The 16,518-nt window shown below is 42.1% G+C and overlaps 1 protein-coding gene and 1 long non-coding RNA gene across 4 annotated transcripts in view; one reads left to right on the forward strand and one right to left on the reverse strand.

The window, feature by feature from the left end:
• Window positions 1–512: 512 nt before the first annotated feature.
• Window positions 513–1,826, reverse strand: LOC308484781. The gene is made up of 2 exons (XR_013990118.1): window positions 1,532–1,826; window positions 513–781 (listed from the first exon to the last, which is right to left on the reverse strand). It is a non-coding gene; the product is annotated as an uncharacterized lncRNA (long non-coding RNA).
• A 131-nt stretch (window positions 1,827–1,957) lies between these two features.
• BARD1 (BRCA1 associated RING domain 1) overlaps window positions 1,958–16,518 on the forward strand; it is a 58,618-nt gene continuing 44,057 nt past the window's right edge. Inside the window, exons 1-3 of one of the 3 annotated variants that reach the window (XM_081016696.1) lie at window positions 1,958–2,112; window positions 3,584–3,640; window positions 11,408–11,553. In XM_081016696.1, the coding sequence (XP_080872822.1) occupies window positions 1,976–2,112; window positions 3,584–3,640; window positions 11,408–11,553 (340 nt within the window). In that variant the 5' untranslated portion in view covers window positions 1,958–1,975. The remainder of the gene's footprint in view (window positions 2,113–3,583; window positions 3,641–11,407; window positions 11,554–16,518) is intronic. The other 2 variants (XM_081016698.1, XM_081016697.1) reach the window with 2 other exon arrangements.

The following is a 16,518-nucleotide window of genomic DNA, read 5'->3' on the forward strand; positions in this document are numbered from 1 at the left end:
ACATGAAATGTCAGTGAGCCTGTTATAAATTGCTTTTGGCATCCCTATTCTATCTTTTATTTGGCTCAGAGTATTTCTACCTGAAAGTGATAAATTCCTGCTATAACCGCTTTATGTGCTCCAGTAATTACAGAAGGGGTGTGTGTGCAGATTTCTGCAGAGGTATCTTTTTAAAAACAGCAAGCAATAAAAAGCAGTAGAATGGGTTGAACCCTGAAACGTTATTGAACGAAAACAATGGCCAGTGAAATATCTGTGTCAGGAAGAATGTGATAAATGATGGGGGGAAGCATAGAAGCTACAGAAGTGCTTGAAGCCTCTTTAGGAACATGTTAATACTACTGAATTCCACAGGTTTTTCAAACATCAGGCTTAGGGACTGACCACATTTTGAACACACATTTCATTGCCCTCTCCGCCACCCCATAGCTTCAGCCCTGTGTCAATAGTTTTTCAGAGGAATTCCTAATTTGGACCTTGTGTAGAAACAAATGAGCTTTACACCCAAAGAATTAGTTTCAAAGCTTTACTGCAGAATAATCTTAAAACTAGTTACATATAAACATTACATGAACAAAGTAATAAAGTAACACTACAACCATGTAATGTGATTCAGTCCTTTATGCACTTCAGTAAACTTTCCTCTCTCCGATGCCAGAGATGCAATGTTCATCATTGCAGAGCTTCTCTGCTGCTGCTACTACTGGCCATCTCTGACTTCTCAGGTTTCCTCTCTTATATGTGAGAACTGCAGCGATGTGTCATCAGGTAGTTTAGCTCACTGAAATAGAAAAAACACCAGCCTTCCGCTTTCACCTAGAGTGGAGCCTCTTGCTTAAGGTAAACTTCTCTTTACAGTATTCCAAATACAACCGCAATATTTTACGTACATTAAGCTTACAATATTAACACCGTGGCCTCAAAAGAAGTCATGCAGATCAATATTCCTGATGCAAATTGGCTAGTTTTGCATTCACATGCTCAGCTTGTACATTTCCTCCCTGTTCTAGGGCTCAAATTTAAGTTTGCATGGCAGGATGGATATGGGTCAGAGAAGTGGGAGACAATCTGGATGCATAAATGGCAAAGTGGGGATGAATAATTATTGTTGATTGGAATAATTCTTTAGAGAAAATAAAATAAAATTTGTATACCACTTGATTACATAATGGGGCATGTTCTGTCTTAACACTTTTCCACATATGGCTGTTTGATTTCAGACCTTGATTTTATACTAATTGAACTCTAGATGTTGTTTTCTTTTGTCTTTTCTGTTTAGTAAAAACTGGTTTCGCATTATCCGACTTAGAATTATTTCTGCAGTCTTCCAGGTTACTTTAATGCTGGATTCTCATGCCTCTGCCACAGGAAACCTCTGAATCAAACCGAGGGAGGCAGAACATTCACTTACCTACCCGCAGACCTCTGTTACAAAAGTCTAGATCTGCTTTTTGCCAAAACATATCTATCACTTGGCTTCATCCTCACCAGTGCTTTTCCCCCTGGATAAATCATAGGTGTCGGTACTCACCACTAAGTGGCCAGGGCGAGCGCCACACTTTATAACAACGAAAAGAGGGGCTGGCGCTGCGCATCCTTCAGCACCCTCTGCCCGCCTGCTGGAGCCACTGGGCTGCAACCCCACCCACCCATCGAGATGCCCGGGAAGGGGGAAGGGGGGAGCGGCAACGGGGGGGCTTCCGAGGTGGCGCTGCCCCGCCCCGCGCAGAGGGATCCGGGCCTGGGGCGCAGAGAGGCCTCCAAGGCGGAGCGAAGGGGCTTCCGGGCCGCCAAAGACCTTCCCGGCTCTCTTCCCCGGAGGGCGGCGCCTCCACCCGGAAAGGCCGCGTGGGCGGCGGCGGCGGCGGCTTTGCGCGCGCGTTTCCCTCCGCGCTTGGCGCGCTTGGCGAGGGCGGAGCCGGCGGAATTCGAAGCGGCGGCGGGCTCCTGTGGTGTGGCGCGGCGAGGGCGAGCCATGAGGGCCGCGGCGCTGCGGGGGCGCTCCGGGAACCAGCCCGAGGGACGCATGGAGGCCGAGCCGCCAGGCCGCCGGTGGAAGGAGACCGGCGCGGCCCTGGCGAGGCTGGCCGAGGCCCTCAGCTGCTCCCAGTGGTAATCAGTTGTGCCGGGGGGCGGGAATGTATATAGCCATGTATATATATATAAATATATACACCTATAGATATGTATATATGTGTGTGTGTGTGTGTGTGTGTGTGTGTAAATATATACGGTGTGTGTTTATTATTATTATATCACAGGAGGGTTTATAAAAACACAAAAATATAAAGCATAATAACAAAGAAAAACAACCACCCCCACAGCATGATGTGCGTGTGTGCAAAAATACATATGTTTCTATGTGTGTGTGTGTGTCTCTCTCTAAGTGTCCCTGCGCACATGCTGCGGGGTGGGGGGGGGGGAGAAGGGTGGCTCTTCATGCCCAGTGGGACCACCTTCGTTCAAACCACTCTTGAAAGATTCCTGCTGTCTCCCCCCATTTCTTCTTGCCCTCCTTCACCAGCTCACCCCAAGTCTCCTCTGTTTTGAATTGTAAGTCTCTCGGGGCAGGAACCTGTCAAACACTTTCCTCATAAAGGCGCTGTGGTGTTACTGCTATTTATTGTTATGTATTAAATTTGTCTGTTGCTTTTATCTTCCCCAAAGCAAGCCAGAACAACTTAAAATCAAAAGCAACCCCTCCTCCATGGATATATTAAAATCAAGAAAGAGAAGAAAAAGCACAATACATTAAAAACATCCCACACACTTCTAAAGGCTGCAGATAATTAAAGGCCCTCTCTGGGGAGAGCATTCCACAAACAGGGAGCCATCACAGAAAAGGCCCTTTCTCATATGGTGGTGGTGGTGGTGATGGTAAAGCTAGCTTGTGTGTATTAAATCAAGCTGGATATATATCATCACCATTACATATGTATTTATACTCTGCCTTTCCCCCCTTACAGATAAAATAATAACATAATTGCTGTACACTGAGTCAGACATATCTGTCTATCTTAGGGTTGCCTTATTTCAAAAAGGGAAAACCAGGACACTCTGAAAGTTGAGTTGTTGTTCCATTGACTTGCCTAAGATCCAGGACAAAGCACCACATTTCAGAAATTTCCCCTGGACGTCATTTCTGCCTCTGAAATCCCGGTAATATCCAGGATGTATGGCAGCCCTAGTCTATCTAGCCTGCTTCTGTCTGCTGTGAGTGGCCACTTCCCTCTGGGTACAACAACAACAGTTATTATAATAATACTTTTCCTCAGCCACTCAGGGCGGGTTACTAAGTCAAAGGCTTTCCCCAGCCCTGCTTCCTGAAGTTCTTTTACTTGGAGATGCCAAGAACCGAACCTGGGACCTTTCTGCGTTCAAAGCATGAGCTCTAATTCTAAGCCTTCCTTTAAAATTTGTCCTGTTACCATGGGAAAATCAGAAGGGGGAATGGAAAGGCAGATGTAAAGCAACGCCACAAAACAAATAAAAGGCTATAGGCTTTATACCAGAAGTTTATTAGGAATTATGTGATTCTGATAATTAGGACAGGAACTTAATATATATATACTTTCCTTGACAGTAGGGACATTTTGAAGAAACCTGTGAACATAGGAGGCTGTGAACATGTCTTATGCCTGTAAGTAATTCCATATTATGCTGTGGTGCAATAACTCCTCTTCTGGCTTATTGATGAATGTTGAAGATCCTTTCTTCTTCAGTCTGCTTTTAGTCATAGAATCATAGAGTTTGAAGGGTCTTGCAATGCAGGAATCTCAAGTAAAGGATCCATGACAGATGGCCATCCAGCCTCTGCTTTCTGTGTTCTTGCTTCTGTTTTAAAATGATCTGCTCTTCTGTCTTTGGTATTTTTTGTTTCTTTGCCACATGGTGTTTATTGCTTATTTTAAGCTTTTATAAACCACACTGTTTTAAAAAGTGGGATAATTGTACAGGAAACATCAATTCACCCTACTTAGGAGTTAATATTTGGAGTCTGCTAGGCTCAGTAATGAGTGTTGGATGAGTGTTTTACATTAGGTGCAATAGTTTGCTGTTGACTAATGAATTATATATATTTGTGGTTGCCTGGGAAGTTGGGCCACTTTCAGACCAAAATAATTGACATGTTTGTTTTAAGAGCTATTCTGGGTTGCATAAAAACATGCATACTTTTAAAGCAATACAGGCTGATCCAATAATGAAAAACCACTCCAACTTCTCTTGGATAAGGCTTGATTGATAATTTTAATTGATAATTTTCTTGATTAGCTTCAGTCAGGGTTTAGGCATAGTTTTGGTGCATGAACTGCCCAGGTCACCACATACAGTGACCTCTGTTGATTCTCCTTGATCTTTCACCAGCTTTCAATACCCACAACCTCCTATAGAGGCTGCCGAAAGTGGATCTAGGTTCACTGTTTTGAGATGGTTTCAGCCCTATTCGGATGGCCATTTCCAGAGAGTGGTGCTTGGGTGAAGCAGTGGGGTTTCACAGAGGCCAGGCTTCATATTGTTTAGCATCTGTATGAAATGGCTGAGTGGGATCATGCAGAGATTTGGAGTGTGTTATCAATGTGCACATGACATGCAGCTTTTTTTCTCCTTTACATTTGCAGGTGTGGCAATGGATGTTTTTAATGTATTACAGTATTTTAATATTTTTTTGGAAGCCACCCAGAGTGGCTGGGGAAGCCCAGCCAGATGGGCGGGGTATAAATTATTATTATTATTATTATTATTATTATTACTAGACTGGTGTCTGCCTGTGGACTAAATAAGAGCCAGTAAACCGAGGCTCAATCCAACAAAGACTAAGGCACTGTTACTGGGCAGTTCCTTAGACCTGAAGGGACACAACCTTTTCTAGAAACAGTTGCACTCCTCCCTAATGGAGCAGGTGCACAGCTTGGGGGACACTTCTGGATCTATTGCTGTGGTTGGAGGCACATGTGGCCTTGAAATTCTGGTTCATTTTAAAAAATGGTTTTGCCCTACATAGCTTAAGGCCCCTTAAAGATTGTCTCAAACCACAAGAACCAGCCCAGATGCTGTGGTTTTCATCAGGGTGTGAGTGAGGTGGGGAGTGTGGCTGCATGGGAATAGACCTTTTCAGTGGTGGCACCCCATCTATGGAATGCTATTGCCAGAGAAACATTCATGGTGCCATCAGTGTCAATTTTTAGGTGCCAGGCTCTTGGATGTTAAGTTAGCTTCTCCTGTGGTGGAGCAGGTTAGGACTTGTCTTTTTAGTATATTGCTTTGTCTTCATTTTACAAATTTTGTATTGTGAGCCACTTTACATTTGGCTTTTAGCTGATTTTATTTTGATGCTTTGACACATTTCTTTTTTTGTATAAAGTGACTAAGAAATGTAATTAGAATAACTGACTGCCTTATATTACTTTATCTGATCAGTACAGCAAGAAGTTTCCCTGTTTTTGTTAGCTTAACTTTAAAACATTGCAGGTGGATAAGATCTCCCTGAGGTTTGGATTATCTGTTTTGAACAGACTGCATACTTAGAATCTGGTTCTAAAACAACCTATACCAGTAAGCAGATGCTTTAGGAGAGAGCATAGAGGCTGCATTTTTCTGTAACTGCACATAACATTGCTTCCATTTTACATGTATGTAACCAAGCACAAATACTGGGTCACCTCCTCTTCAGTGGCAGCAGGTTAATTGTGAAGTTGGCAGACCATCATGTATCCTGCATGCCTGTAAAATAGGAGGACTTATCAGGGTGCTCCATTTCTAGAGTTTGCAGTGAAGGAACAGGCAAAAACTGAAAGCAAACAAGTAGATTTAAATCATGTGCTTGCTGTATGGTTTTTAAAGCCCAAATCATACCTTGGAACATAAGCCGTGTAGTTAGCACAAACCGTGGTTTAGTGTGTTGTCTGAAAATTGAGCTTATGTGGCCTGTGTGTTTCTTCTGTTTATCTTATTTTGCCGTTTCTGCCCATCACTGTGTTAGATCCCCCTTTAGTAGAAAGCTGTAGCCATGGAGACTTTTAAAAGAAACAGCAGTAAGATGCATTTTTGTTGTTGTTTAAATGAGCCCCCAGAACTAGTAAACTAAAAGGTTGCAATTAAACATTGTCTATAAGACACCTGGCAACATTTATCATCACATCATTTGTGGAAAGGTTCCAAAGTGACTCCAGCTGCTGCAGCATCTTTTTGGCCTTATTGGTAAAGTAGGAGAGGATACCTTTACAATGTCCTTAAACTAGTGTGGGTTTGTAAGCTTTGCTGGTTCCATAAGTGGCACAGCAATGGGCTGCATTATAAGTTTCCAAAGGTGTTATAGGTTTCCAAAGGCATGCAAACATAAGTAAATGCAGGGGAGTTTATATTCTGGGGTGATGGGATTGGGTTATGCAGCCCCACCCATGTGATTTATATCCTCTAGCTGCTGTGGTTGTCCCCCTTAAATTGTCTGACACGTTTCAACATATGTAAGCATGAAAAGCTGTCATATTTTCAGGTGGGCCACTGAGCTATCTTGCCCAGGCTGGCAACATCTCACATTGAACTTGGGCAGGGGTTTTCTTCTCAGTCCTGCTACCTGGGACTCCTTCTAAATAGGAATCTCTGGGGACTAAATCTGTGAGAAGCATGCACACTGCCACTGAACTGTTTTCTCACTATTCTTGAGTTATTTTTAAATGCCTCCGGAAATAGTTCTAAAATATTCCACAGTGCTAGTTCCTTGAGACTCTTTAACTGAAGTTCTCTTGCCCCTTTCCATGTTATCCACACCATACAAACTGCTTAATTCCTGCTTTCCTTCAGTTCCCCAATTCCCTTGGACTTATCACCTGATCTAACAGTCTCCAGTGCCATTCATGGTATAATTCCCCCACCTCCCCACCTAGTTTTTACCTTTCCTGGAATGTCCCACCACAGTGGCTCCTGCTTCCTTCTTCATTCACATCCCCTTGACTCACTTTGTACCTTTTCTCCTTCCTTTACTGCTTCTACCAAGGCTCCTTGTGTTGGAGACTTGAGTGAGGGAGAGAACACAGTGTGCCATATGAGATGGCAGGAGGAGTGTGTCTTAAACTGGCCATTTGACTAGTTAAATATTGTTGAAATTAGTCAAGTCGTAGAACTATAACATGCTTTCATAGATTTGCTCCAGTGACAAAGACCCGGATTAGGTAACTGGTATGGAGACAGATTACATTTTAAACTATTGTAATCCATTGCTGATAGGTGAAAATATCATGCAAATATAAATATTTGTGTGAATAATAGAAGACTGAGCAGTCGTCTTGGCTTTTATCCTTGGAATCCAGGGACAGCCCAAGCAATAACAATTTAAATGGTATGGTGGTTTAAATGCTATCCAACTAACAAAATAGACTTGAAACCACAAAAGCTTATGCTATAATAAATTTGTTGGCCTCTAAGGTGCCATAGGACTCTCTGGGTTTTATGTTTTGCTTAAAATGAAATTAAACAATGGCACATGGAACCAATAAAGACTTGGGGGGGGAAGAAAGTTGATTTCTTCCCTACTCCCTGGCATTGCATGGCACTCCCAAGGGTTTCCCACTCTTCCAAGTGGCATTGCCAGGGGTCCAAAGGGCTGCACAGAAGTGAGTGAATATCTGTGTGTGGTTCCATTTATTATACAGGACAGAGAGTGCCTATACTTCAGTTAAAGTGTGTGTGGAATCAAGCTCTTGTAAGGCATAGAAAGCTCCCTTGCACTTAAAGTTTTAGCATTGATCCATCTAGCTCAGAAGTATCTGTACCAAGTATAGGGAATATGTTTTCAGCCCCTTCAGGGCACACTGTGTTCAAGGCAACCTTCTGGGGGCCACTTTCCAGTGGACGGAGGAGCCAGAGGCAGAGAAGTGGGCTGATCAATAAATGTGAAATTTTCCTTTGTATAGTACACTAGTCTCGTCACACTTGCACATTCATCTGCATCATCTATCCAGGAAAGCAAAATGCATTATTGATGCTCAAGGGCAAAGTTTCAGCCAGGCAAAGATGCCCCAGAAGGGTTCATAGTGGGGCCAGTAGAGAGTGTGGCCCTGGGGAGACTCCTGAGGGCCAGATAGGCCCAGAGGACTGAGGTTTCCCCATTCCTAGTTTATACAGAGAAGCAGCGACCCTCCAGGGTTTCAGTCAGGCAGTCTTTCCTACCCCTACCTGCAGATTTCAGGGGTTGAGCAACGGCCCTGTCCTAGTAGAGTTGGCAGTTTTGCCTTTGCTTTCTGATGGGGCTACTGAGGTGTGTGTAAAACAGCAAACTACCTGCTTAACACTATTCGTCAATTGATTTACTGATGTATTAATCCTCACATGTCCACTAAAAGAAATCTAGATGGCTGAAGCAAGGGAGTTGATTTGGAACTGAGACGTATGGATATACAGTATTTCCCACTGTGTGTGTCATGGAGACTCTTTCCAAATCCCAAGTATTGGCATTTAGCTGAAAGCAAAACTGTTGTCTGATCATCCCCAAGATAAATTTCTTAACCCGTAGTTTGGCTGTCTTCTTAAGGGAGAGACCAGCATCTGGAAAGAGTGGGGGAAGGAACTCCTGACCTCAAAAATCTCTTGTGAATCAGCAAACTAAGATCCATCATCCAGCCTTGCTTTAGAAGAGACTGATTTTCGTTCCCCAGGTGTCTTAAAGAAATGATTCTAGTGTGCTCTTCTCATGGTTGGAAGAAGGTTGCTTTGGAGAAAAGGCAGAAAAGGAGAAAATATAACAGTAGCAGCAACAACAAAAGCTCTTGTTATGCTGTTTCCTCTTATTGAATACAAATGATAGTCGAGTCTTCCACAGGCGTACGCCCTGAACACTGCTTAGGGTAGTTAAGTCAGCTGCAGTTAGTTTTCCAAGCCAAGTCAGCTGCAGGTCAGACCAAAATAGTTTTGCTGCGGCATAAACTGTTAATGTGCCTGGGAGAGGGGCGGAAAGTAAGAGGTGACTGATGTATAAGAGGAGAAGTGTGTGGAAGCAACAAAACGGCAGCCGCTGGGTCATAAGGGGTCTCTGAGCACTGGGTAACCTTTTCTGAGGCTTGAACAAAGCTGGTCCCTGCAGCGCTGCAGTTTGGTCAAAGGTAACTTCTGAAAGCTGCCTATGGTTAGCATGCATGACATGCCACCTGAAATTTAGTGCATTCTGACATTTGAATATGCCCTTGAATATCGGTCTTTTAAAAATCACTGTAGTTGTACCAGCAGGCTCTAACAGAGGTCGTTTGTGTTGTCTAGACTTCCTCAAGAGGCAGGCCTTGCCCTATAAAAAGAAAGGAAAATCCTGCTTAAAATCCAAATAAAAAGTGGATCTCTTGGGAAGCAGAAGGTGATAACTGCTGGTGCAGTTTGTTCTTTTTGCACCGTGGTCATTAGAAACTTTCTTTGGTACAATTTTAACCCATTCTGTCTTGCTGTGTCCCCAGGTTTCAGGACAGTTCTTCTTCCATGTTTTTATGGATGTTTCAGCACTCTTTGTATTCTCTTCTGCCCATCTGCAGTGTCCTATAAGTTCAACATTTCCATTTCTTCAGTTTCCTCTTGTATATTATTTACTCTTTACTATCATTGTAGTTTTCTCTAGTCCTTTATTAGTGTATCTGTGTTGTTCTTGGACTTTGTCTAGCAGGACTGAACACAATGTTCTTTATGTGCTGTTGTTGGTAGTACAGAATACAGCAAGATGTCCCTGAGATCTGACCAAATGCACTGAGTAGAATTTAACATGTTGATGTTGTTTGTTTTATTTTCTTCCATTTATACCCCACCTTTCTTCTGTCATGGAACCCAAGGTGGCAAACCAAGTGGCCACTGACCCAGGCACTGACCAGACCCAGGCCTGTTTTGCAAGGTGTTTGACACATGTGCTTTTAGACCATATCCTGTGTCATCAGTTTTTGTGATTTTACTCCCACTCTGCCCCCCACAAATGGTTATTTCTCTGAGTCCAGGGATCCATTTGTGTGCCTGTTAGTTGCTCCTTCTAGCTCACAACATGTATGAGTTATCCAGAACTTCAGACAGAAAGGAAAGGTAATTAATTCTCAAAAAATTGTATAGCTCAAAGATGAGGAATTTGTGCCCTCCAGATATTTCTGTCATCTTCCCTGACCACTGGCCGTAATAACTGGGTCTGACAGGAGTTGGTGTCCAATAATATCTGGAGGGCCAAAGGTTAGCCATCCTGGTATAGAGCAAGATTTATTGCTAAGGCAAATATTTGATCGATTCTGATAGGTACTCACAAAACTGTTAGGCTATGATCAAGCCAAAATTAAGCACTTAAAGTCTCATGGAAGAGAATTAAGCAGGTGCTGAATGATTTCAGCAGGAGAATTAAGTGTTAATGAATTGGGCTTCCCCTCCAGCTTCCCCCGCCAGCCAGCGGGCAGGCTGCTCCCTGAGCTGCTCCCATTAAAGAGCGCACGGCTCTTGCGGGAGGTGGGGGAAGTGACAGAGCAAGGCTCTCTCACTTCCCCCACCTCCCGCAAAAGCCCCCAAGAGCCGTGCTCCCTTTAAAGAGCCACGCGGAGTGTGTGGCTCTTGGGGGCTTTTCCCCAAGGAGGGAGAAGGGCTGCCCTTCTCCCTCCTCGGGGAAAAGCCTGCAAGCTCCATGCGGCTCGTGAAAGGGAGCGCTGAGCAGAGCCGGGGATGCATTCAGGCTGCTCAGCGCTCCCTTTAAATAATATTTTTTTTCTTGAATTCCCCCTCTAAAAACTAGGTGCGCCTTATGGTCAGGTGTGCCTTATAGAGCATAAAATATGGTAACTTGAAGCACATTTATCCCAAGGTATGACTGTATTATATTCTTGGACACCATTCTTCTTGGATGGATGCTTGGTAGAGTTGTAATGCTTAAAGCCTACTTCAAACCAGGAATTATCATCCTAATTTGTATTTGACCCTTAACCATGTTTGGGTATCCATACTTTAACATTTTAACTATGATCAAGCCTTATATTTTCATAGGGCCATTGTCACAGGCTGGATAATCTGTAGCCAGATAAATCTGTTAAAAGGTGCATGAAATATGTTCAAATCACTGCTTTCGTAATTTATTGCAACCTGTTACCGGTATTTAGTCAGATTTTATTAGGCTCTTTTCGCTATTGGGCTCTTACTAGCTGGAAAGATGTGGTTTTCGCTGGTTTATAACTTATAAGTATCCAAATGTCTACTATCTTGTCCAGCATTACAGACAAAATGTAAATAATTCATTTATTTATTAAATTTATATGCTGCCCTCCCTACCAGAGGAGCTCAGGGTGGCAATTATTGCCTTGCTTTGCCATATTAGTACTTCAGTACTTATTTAAGACTTCTCTTAAGCCACCTATCTTGAAAGCTGTTGCCAGTACTCTGTGTGAAAATGTTTTTGCTTATATCTGATTTGCAGAAATTGTGTGGGTGACAGCAGTGGAACAGCCTGCCCAGTGTGTCACGTGCCAGCCATGGTACAAGATGTGAAAGTAAACAGGCAGCTGGACAACATTGTCAAACTGCACAGCAAACTGCAGAGTTTGTGGGGCAGGGACTTATCAGGTAAGTGGAAGGATGGCTGTTTAAAGCATGTGGGGCAGACACATTTCTGAAATGCTATTAAATGTGAGATCTGGACATTTTATAGCAAAGTATGAACCTCATCCTCCTGAAATCCACTGAGATCTTGGTTAGAATAAAGGGTAAAGGCTAATGCAGCATTTATACCTGCAGTTCACTAGAATCTCTGTTGAATTTAGATGAAAATGTCACATTTTGCAGATGTGTGGGGGACTATCTCCTGGAAAAAAAAGCTTAATAAAACTATGGGGCTTCTGTATTCTCATCCTTGCTTAAGGTTCTGAGGGTCAGTTTTCTCATTATGTATTCCAAGCATGGGCCCATTCCTACAACACAGTGCCCTGTTTTCATGATCTTGAAAGACCTGTGGTTAGGTAAGATGTGCAGTCTGCTTTCTACAGAGCTTTTTATTGTAGAGTAGATGTTTGTAGCCCTGTGCCAGGGAACATGGTTTGTAGGTAAATTGAGTATACTTATGCATATTTCCATGCCATATTTTCTGGTTATACAATTACATTCATGAACAAATATTATTCATTTGGAGACCAGCAAACATAGTGTGAGTATTGGCTCTTAGATTGCAGTCAAAACCAGAATCTGTTCATAGAAAGCCTTTTCAAACATTAGTATTGAATGCAGTTCGTTCAGTGCTCTTTAATGCTAGAGGATTGTTCCCCAGGTTAGTGCTTTCCAGATGCTTTGAACTACAGCTCCCATCAAAACATTCTGATGCAGCTTCTAAGATCACAGGCGTTCATTACTGTTGCATTCACATTGGATAACTGGCATTTGTATTTGGTAAATTCCCCCTTCATTTGCCCACCAAACTCAGTGTGTGGCCTTAAACTAAGTCGCTCTCACGGTAATTGAGGTAGAAAGGAGTGTACCTACATTGACATGGGGAGATTACAGTGGTACCTCGGGTTGAGTACTTAATTCGTTCCGGAGGTCTGTTCTTAACCTGAAACTGTTCTTAACCTGAAGCACCACTTTAGCTAATGGGGCCTCTTGCTGCCGCTGCGCCGCTGGAGCACGATTTCTGTTCTCATCCTGAAGCAAAGTTCTTAACCTGAAGCATTATTTCTGGGTTAGCGGAGTCTGTAACCTGAAGCGTATGTAACCTGAGGTACCACTGTAATTCAAATGCTGGCAAAAACATCATTGCTGTGCTCTCTGCCAGCCAGTGTAGCACTTCCTTGCCCTGAGCATGTTCGCATTGTGGCAGCCTTGCCGCCTTGTCCTTATCTGTCACCATGCGCAAAGGCAGTACAGGCCACCAGATGCCAGATGAGGGCTGCTGCACCACCCTGCTATTGATCTCCGCACGTGGAGAGTGCACCAAGTGTTGGCTTGGATATTATTTTAAATGGAAGTGGCTAATTGTGTAGCTCTTCAGCCCTAACAAGCGAGGCCAGTCATTGGGGGTCGTGGAAGCTGTAGTCCACTGGTGTCTGAACAGCCACAGGCTAGCCATTCCAAATTTTAAAATGGCTAAAATAGTAGCTTTGTTAATCAGTTTCATCAAAAACGAGAGTTTTTGTGTGTCAGAGTCCAGTTGCGCAGATGCAAGTGACCGAAGTTCTTCAGTCCTGTAATATTGTTGTCAGGATGGACATGGGGACAGGATATCAGCCACAAGGTTTGGGTCCTTGTTCACTTCCTCATTTTCCAGTGTGATATGTGCCCTTCTGCTTTCTACGCTTGAAAATAGTTTGGTTTCTATGCAAAGGAAGAAAGTGCAAATCTGGCATCAGAAAAGATAGCATTTTAAAACCAATAGGAGAACATTTTAATCTCAAGGCTTTCTGCTCTTAACCAGCATTCAGCTAGAGTTCCTTGGTTTGAACATAATGGAACAGTGGCTTAATAGAAACCAGAATCTTTGCACTGACGCCAGTGATGCAAAGCGTTCTACCATGGTTTTATGAAGACTCATATAAATTGTCAGAACCAGTTCATGGTGAGTGCGTATCGGAGCCAACCGATCTCCACTATCTTTTCTTTAAAGAGCAACTATTACTTGCAGATTTGTTTATGTTGAAAGTGTATTTTCGGACATAAGACTGAATCAGATTCCCCCCTTTTGTTATCAGATTGCATGGTAGACCCTTTTATTAGCTTCTTTTTTCTTGAGTAAAAAATATAACTGTCCGCTGGTTCATTCTTCTAGATTGAAAAAAATGCTAGCAGTCTGCTTATATAAAGGTTCACGTGTTACAAATTTAAATTAAATTAAAGGAAAACTCCTTCAATGCAACTGTTTTGTGTAGTATCTCATTTATTTGGATGTTACCTTCTTAAGATGACTGGTAGGCAATTTGAAAATTAAATCTTAGAAGGCAAATGTTAACGAAACCATCTTCAAGTGACAATCAAAATATGTTAATTAAGTAATTGAAAAAGGAAGATTCTTTTTAATTTACATGTAATTAAATTCAGACTAGGGAAGACTTAAATGCCTTTCCTGATGAGCTAGTATTGAACCACAGTGCTGCTGCCTTAGCAAAGAAGGGGTTTGTTTTGTCATAATCTTTACTCAGGGTTTTTGCTGACATATTGAAATCTCTGTCTTGCCAATGCAGTGACTCATGGGAAACCTGCAACAGTGTCTGCATATCAATTGTGGGTCCTTTGTCTCGCAGAATTGAATCAAACTAGACTTTAGGAAACAATGCTTTGCCTTTTAGGGGTGAAAACAGATGTGATATGGGAGATCCATGATTGAATTCCCCAGGTCTTTATTGCTTTAAGGCAGGGACATGTGGGGGTGTCAGATTTTGATCAGAGCAGCAAACAACACTTGAAGAATGGTTCCAAGTGCTGTTCCTTTATCACTTAACTGCTGCAGCTATTAGACTCGCAGAAGAAAAAAGACAGTGCCATTCCTGAACAAAGAATTTCAGCATGAAATGGTGAATTGCAACTTAGCAGCATGGTGGATAAAAATAAATGATTTTTTAAAAAATATATATCAAAAAAATGGGAATTTTAAAATTTAAATCAGATTTTTAAAAATAAAATGCTTTTGGAGGAAAAATCTTTCTAAAGATAGTTTTCTATTTAAGTTACTTTATAGTCCAAAGGCTTTTCATCAGGAAATAAGGATTTTTTAAAAATTATGTAGGCTTTATATGCAATGTTTAAATTTTTTTTTGGTAAATAAATTCCATTAATCCATTCACAATGTCATGTTCTTCCAGAGGTTTCTGTAAGATTATTTGGAGCAGTTTTTCTAACGAGAAGATATTATCACAGACACTTGTTTTTGCAGTTCTCAAAAGTGTGAATTTGTGTCTGCAGAGATAACATGCCTTTTCTTCACAGGAAAAAACCTTAATCCCATTGTTCCATTGCAAATTTATATACACAAAATCAACCCCTTACCTCTTAAATGCTAAGTTCCAAGAGGTTCAGAGAATAGAAGGTTTGGAGTGGAATAGATCTGCACTAGTAGCTAAGTGTGAAGCAGTAAAAATGAAAGTGCAACCTTGTGAGCAGAATACTCCACAAGTCTTGGGATCTTTGTGGAGTAATTGTGCAACGCAGACTTGAGGCAAGTGCTGAAGGCTCTTCAGGGCTGGCAACCTCTTCCCAATCCCACTGGGTTCCAACAACTGCACTAACACTTAACTGTGCAGAATAGGCACCTGAATGTAGAAGCAAATCCAAAGGGGTGTTTTTGGAGGAGGAAATAGTAACTTGGATCTTTAAGTCCTTGGCAAGACCTTGAAGTGCTTGCTAGTCAACTAATAAGAGTTCCAGGCCCTTCTTCCCAGGGCTCGCCGGACATTCTCCAAACAATAAAGTCTCTACCTGGAACTTCAGTCCTGCAGCAGGAATCCCTGAAGTTCTCCGCTCCAGTCCTTGATTCCCCTTTTCCAGCTTTCCACCAGCCTATTTCTCCTCGGCCTGCTCTTTCTGCTCTTTCTCCCCCCGCCCCCCGAAAAAGGAAGGCCAGTCTCTCCAAAGCCAGAGCTGCTGGGAGATATAGCCCCTATAGTTAATTATGAAATTATTGTAAGGTTTAATAAGTTATCTATGTATTTCTAATAGTATAACCAAATCAGTAATTTTTGATATAACTGTAGAAACTACTCTGAACAATTATTATTCTGAAAATAAAACCTTCATCTGGTTGTAAATATTAAGATTATACCAGCAAGAATGAATCTTTCTGTAAAAAAATGATTTAAAACAAGTCTTACTGACTAGTGATTTAAATCGTGATTTAAATTGATTTGATTTAAATCAAATCCACCCTGCTTAGCAATAAGTTTAGTTCTATCATCTGTGGCTTTAATCATGACAATGGCTTCCTATCACACAGCAGGGTTTAATTACCTTACAAATGCTAGGATATTCAGTTTATCAGTTACTGTTGTGAATGGTTACTGTGTTTGTTTCACCTTAACATCATTGTCACATTTCATTTTCATCTGATCTGTTTTTTTCTCCATACTTGTGTCATCTGAAAATATCACTATACCTGCTCTCTGAGGAGATCATTCCATGTGTCTAGTGAGGTAGATTCCCATCCACAAAAGATCATGCCATAATGTTGATGTTAGTCTTTAAAGTGCCATATAACTTTTTTGTTTGTAAGAAGTGGGAGGGTGTCAAGCCCAAGATTATAAATTCAAAAGGGAAAAGAGCCCCTAACTATCCAGGGGCTATGTCTTTCTTGCTTTCCATTTTTAACTCTTAATCTTGTGAACAAATTGGGGACAGAAGTGAGGTATGGGACTTTAGGAGGTAGCTGGCACAGCAAGCTCGTAAGGCCATTGTTGACATGCATTTCCCTATACGTTGCCTGTGAGCTGTGATTATCAGTAGCACTTTTCATTTGACTCTGTTCTCCTCCTCTTTTCTATGTGCTCAAGTCTTCCTCCCCTCCCTAAATGCATGGGAGAAGGTAAACAGCGCTCCTAAATTATTGTCATTATCGGC

The sequence above is a fragment of the Podarcis pityusensis genome, assembly GCF_964106645.2.
Source record: "Podarcis pityusensis genome assembly, chromosome: 1".
Classification (NCBI taxonomy): Eukaryota; Metazoa; Chordata; class Lepidosauria; order Squamata; family Lacertidae; genus Podarcis; species Podarcis pityusensis.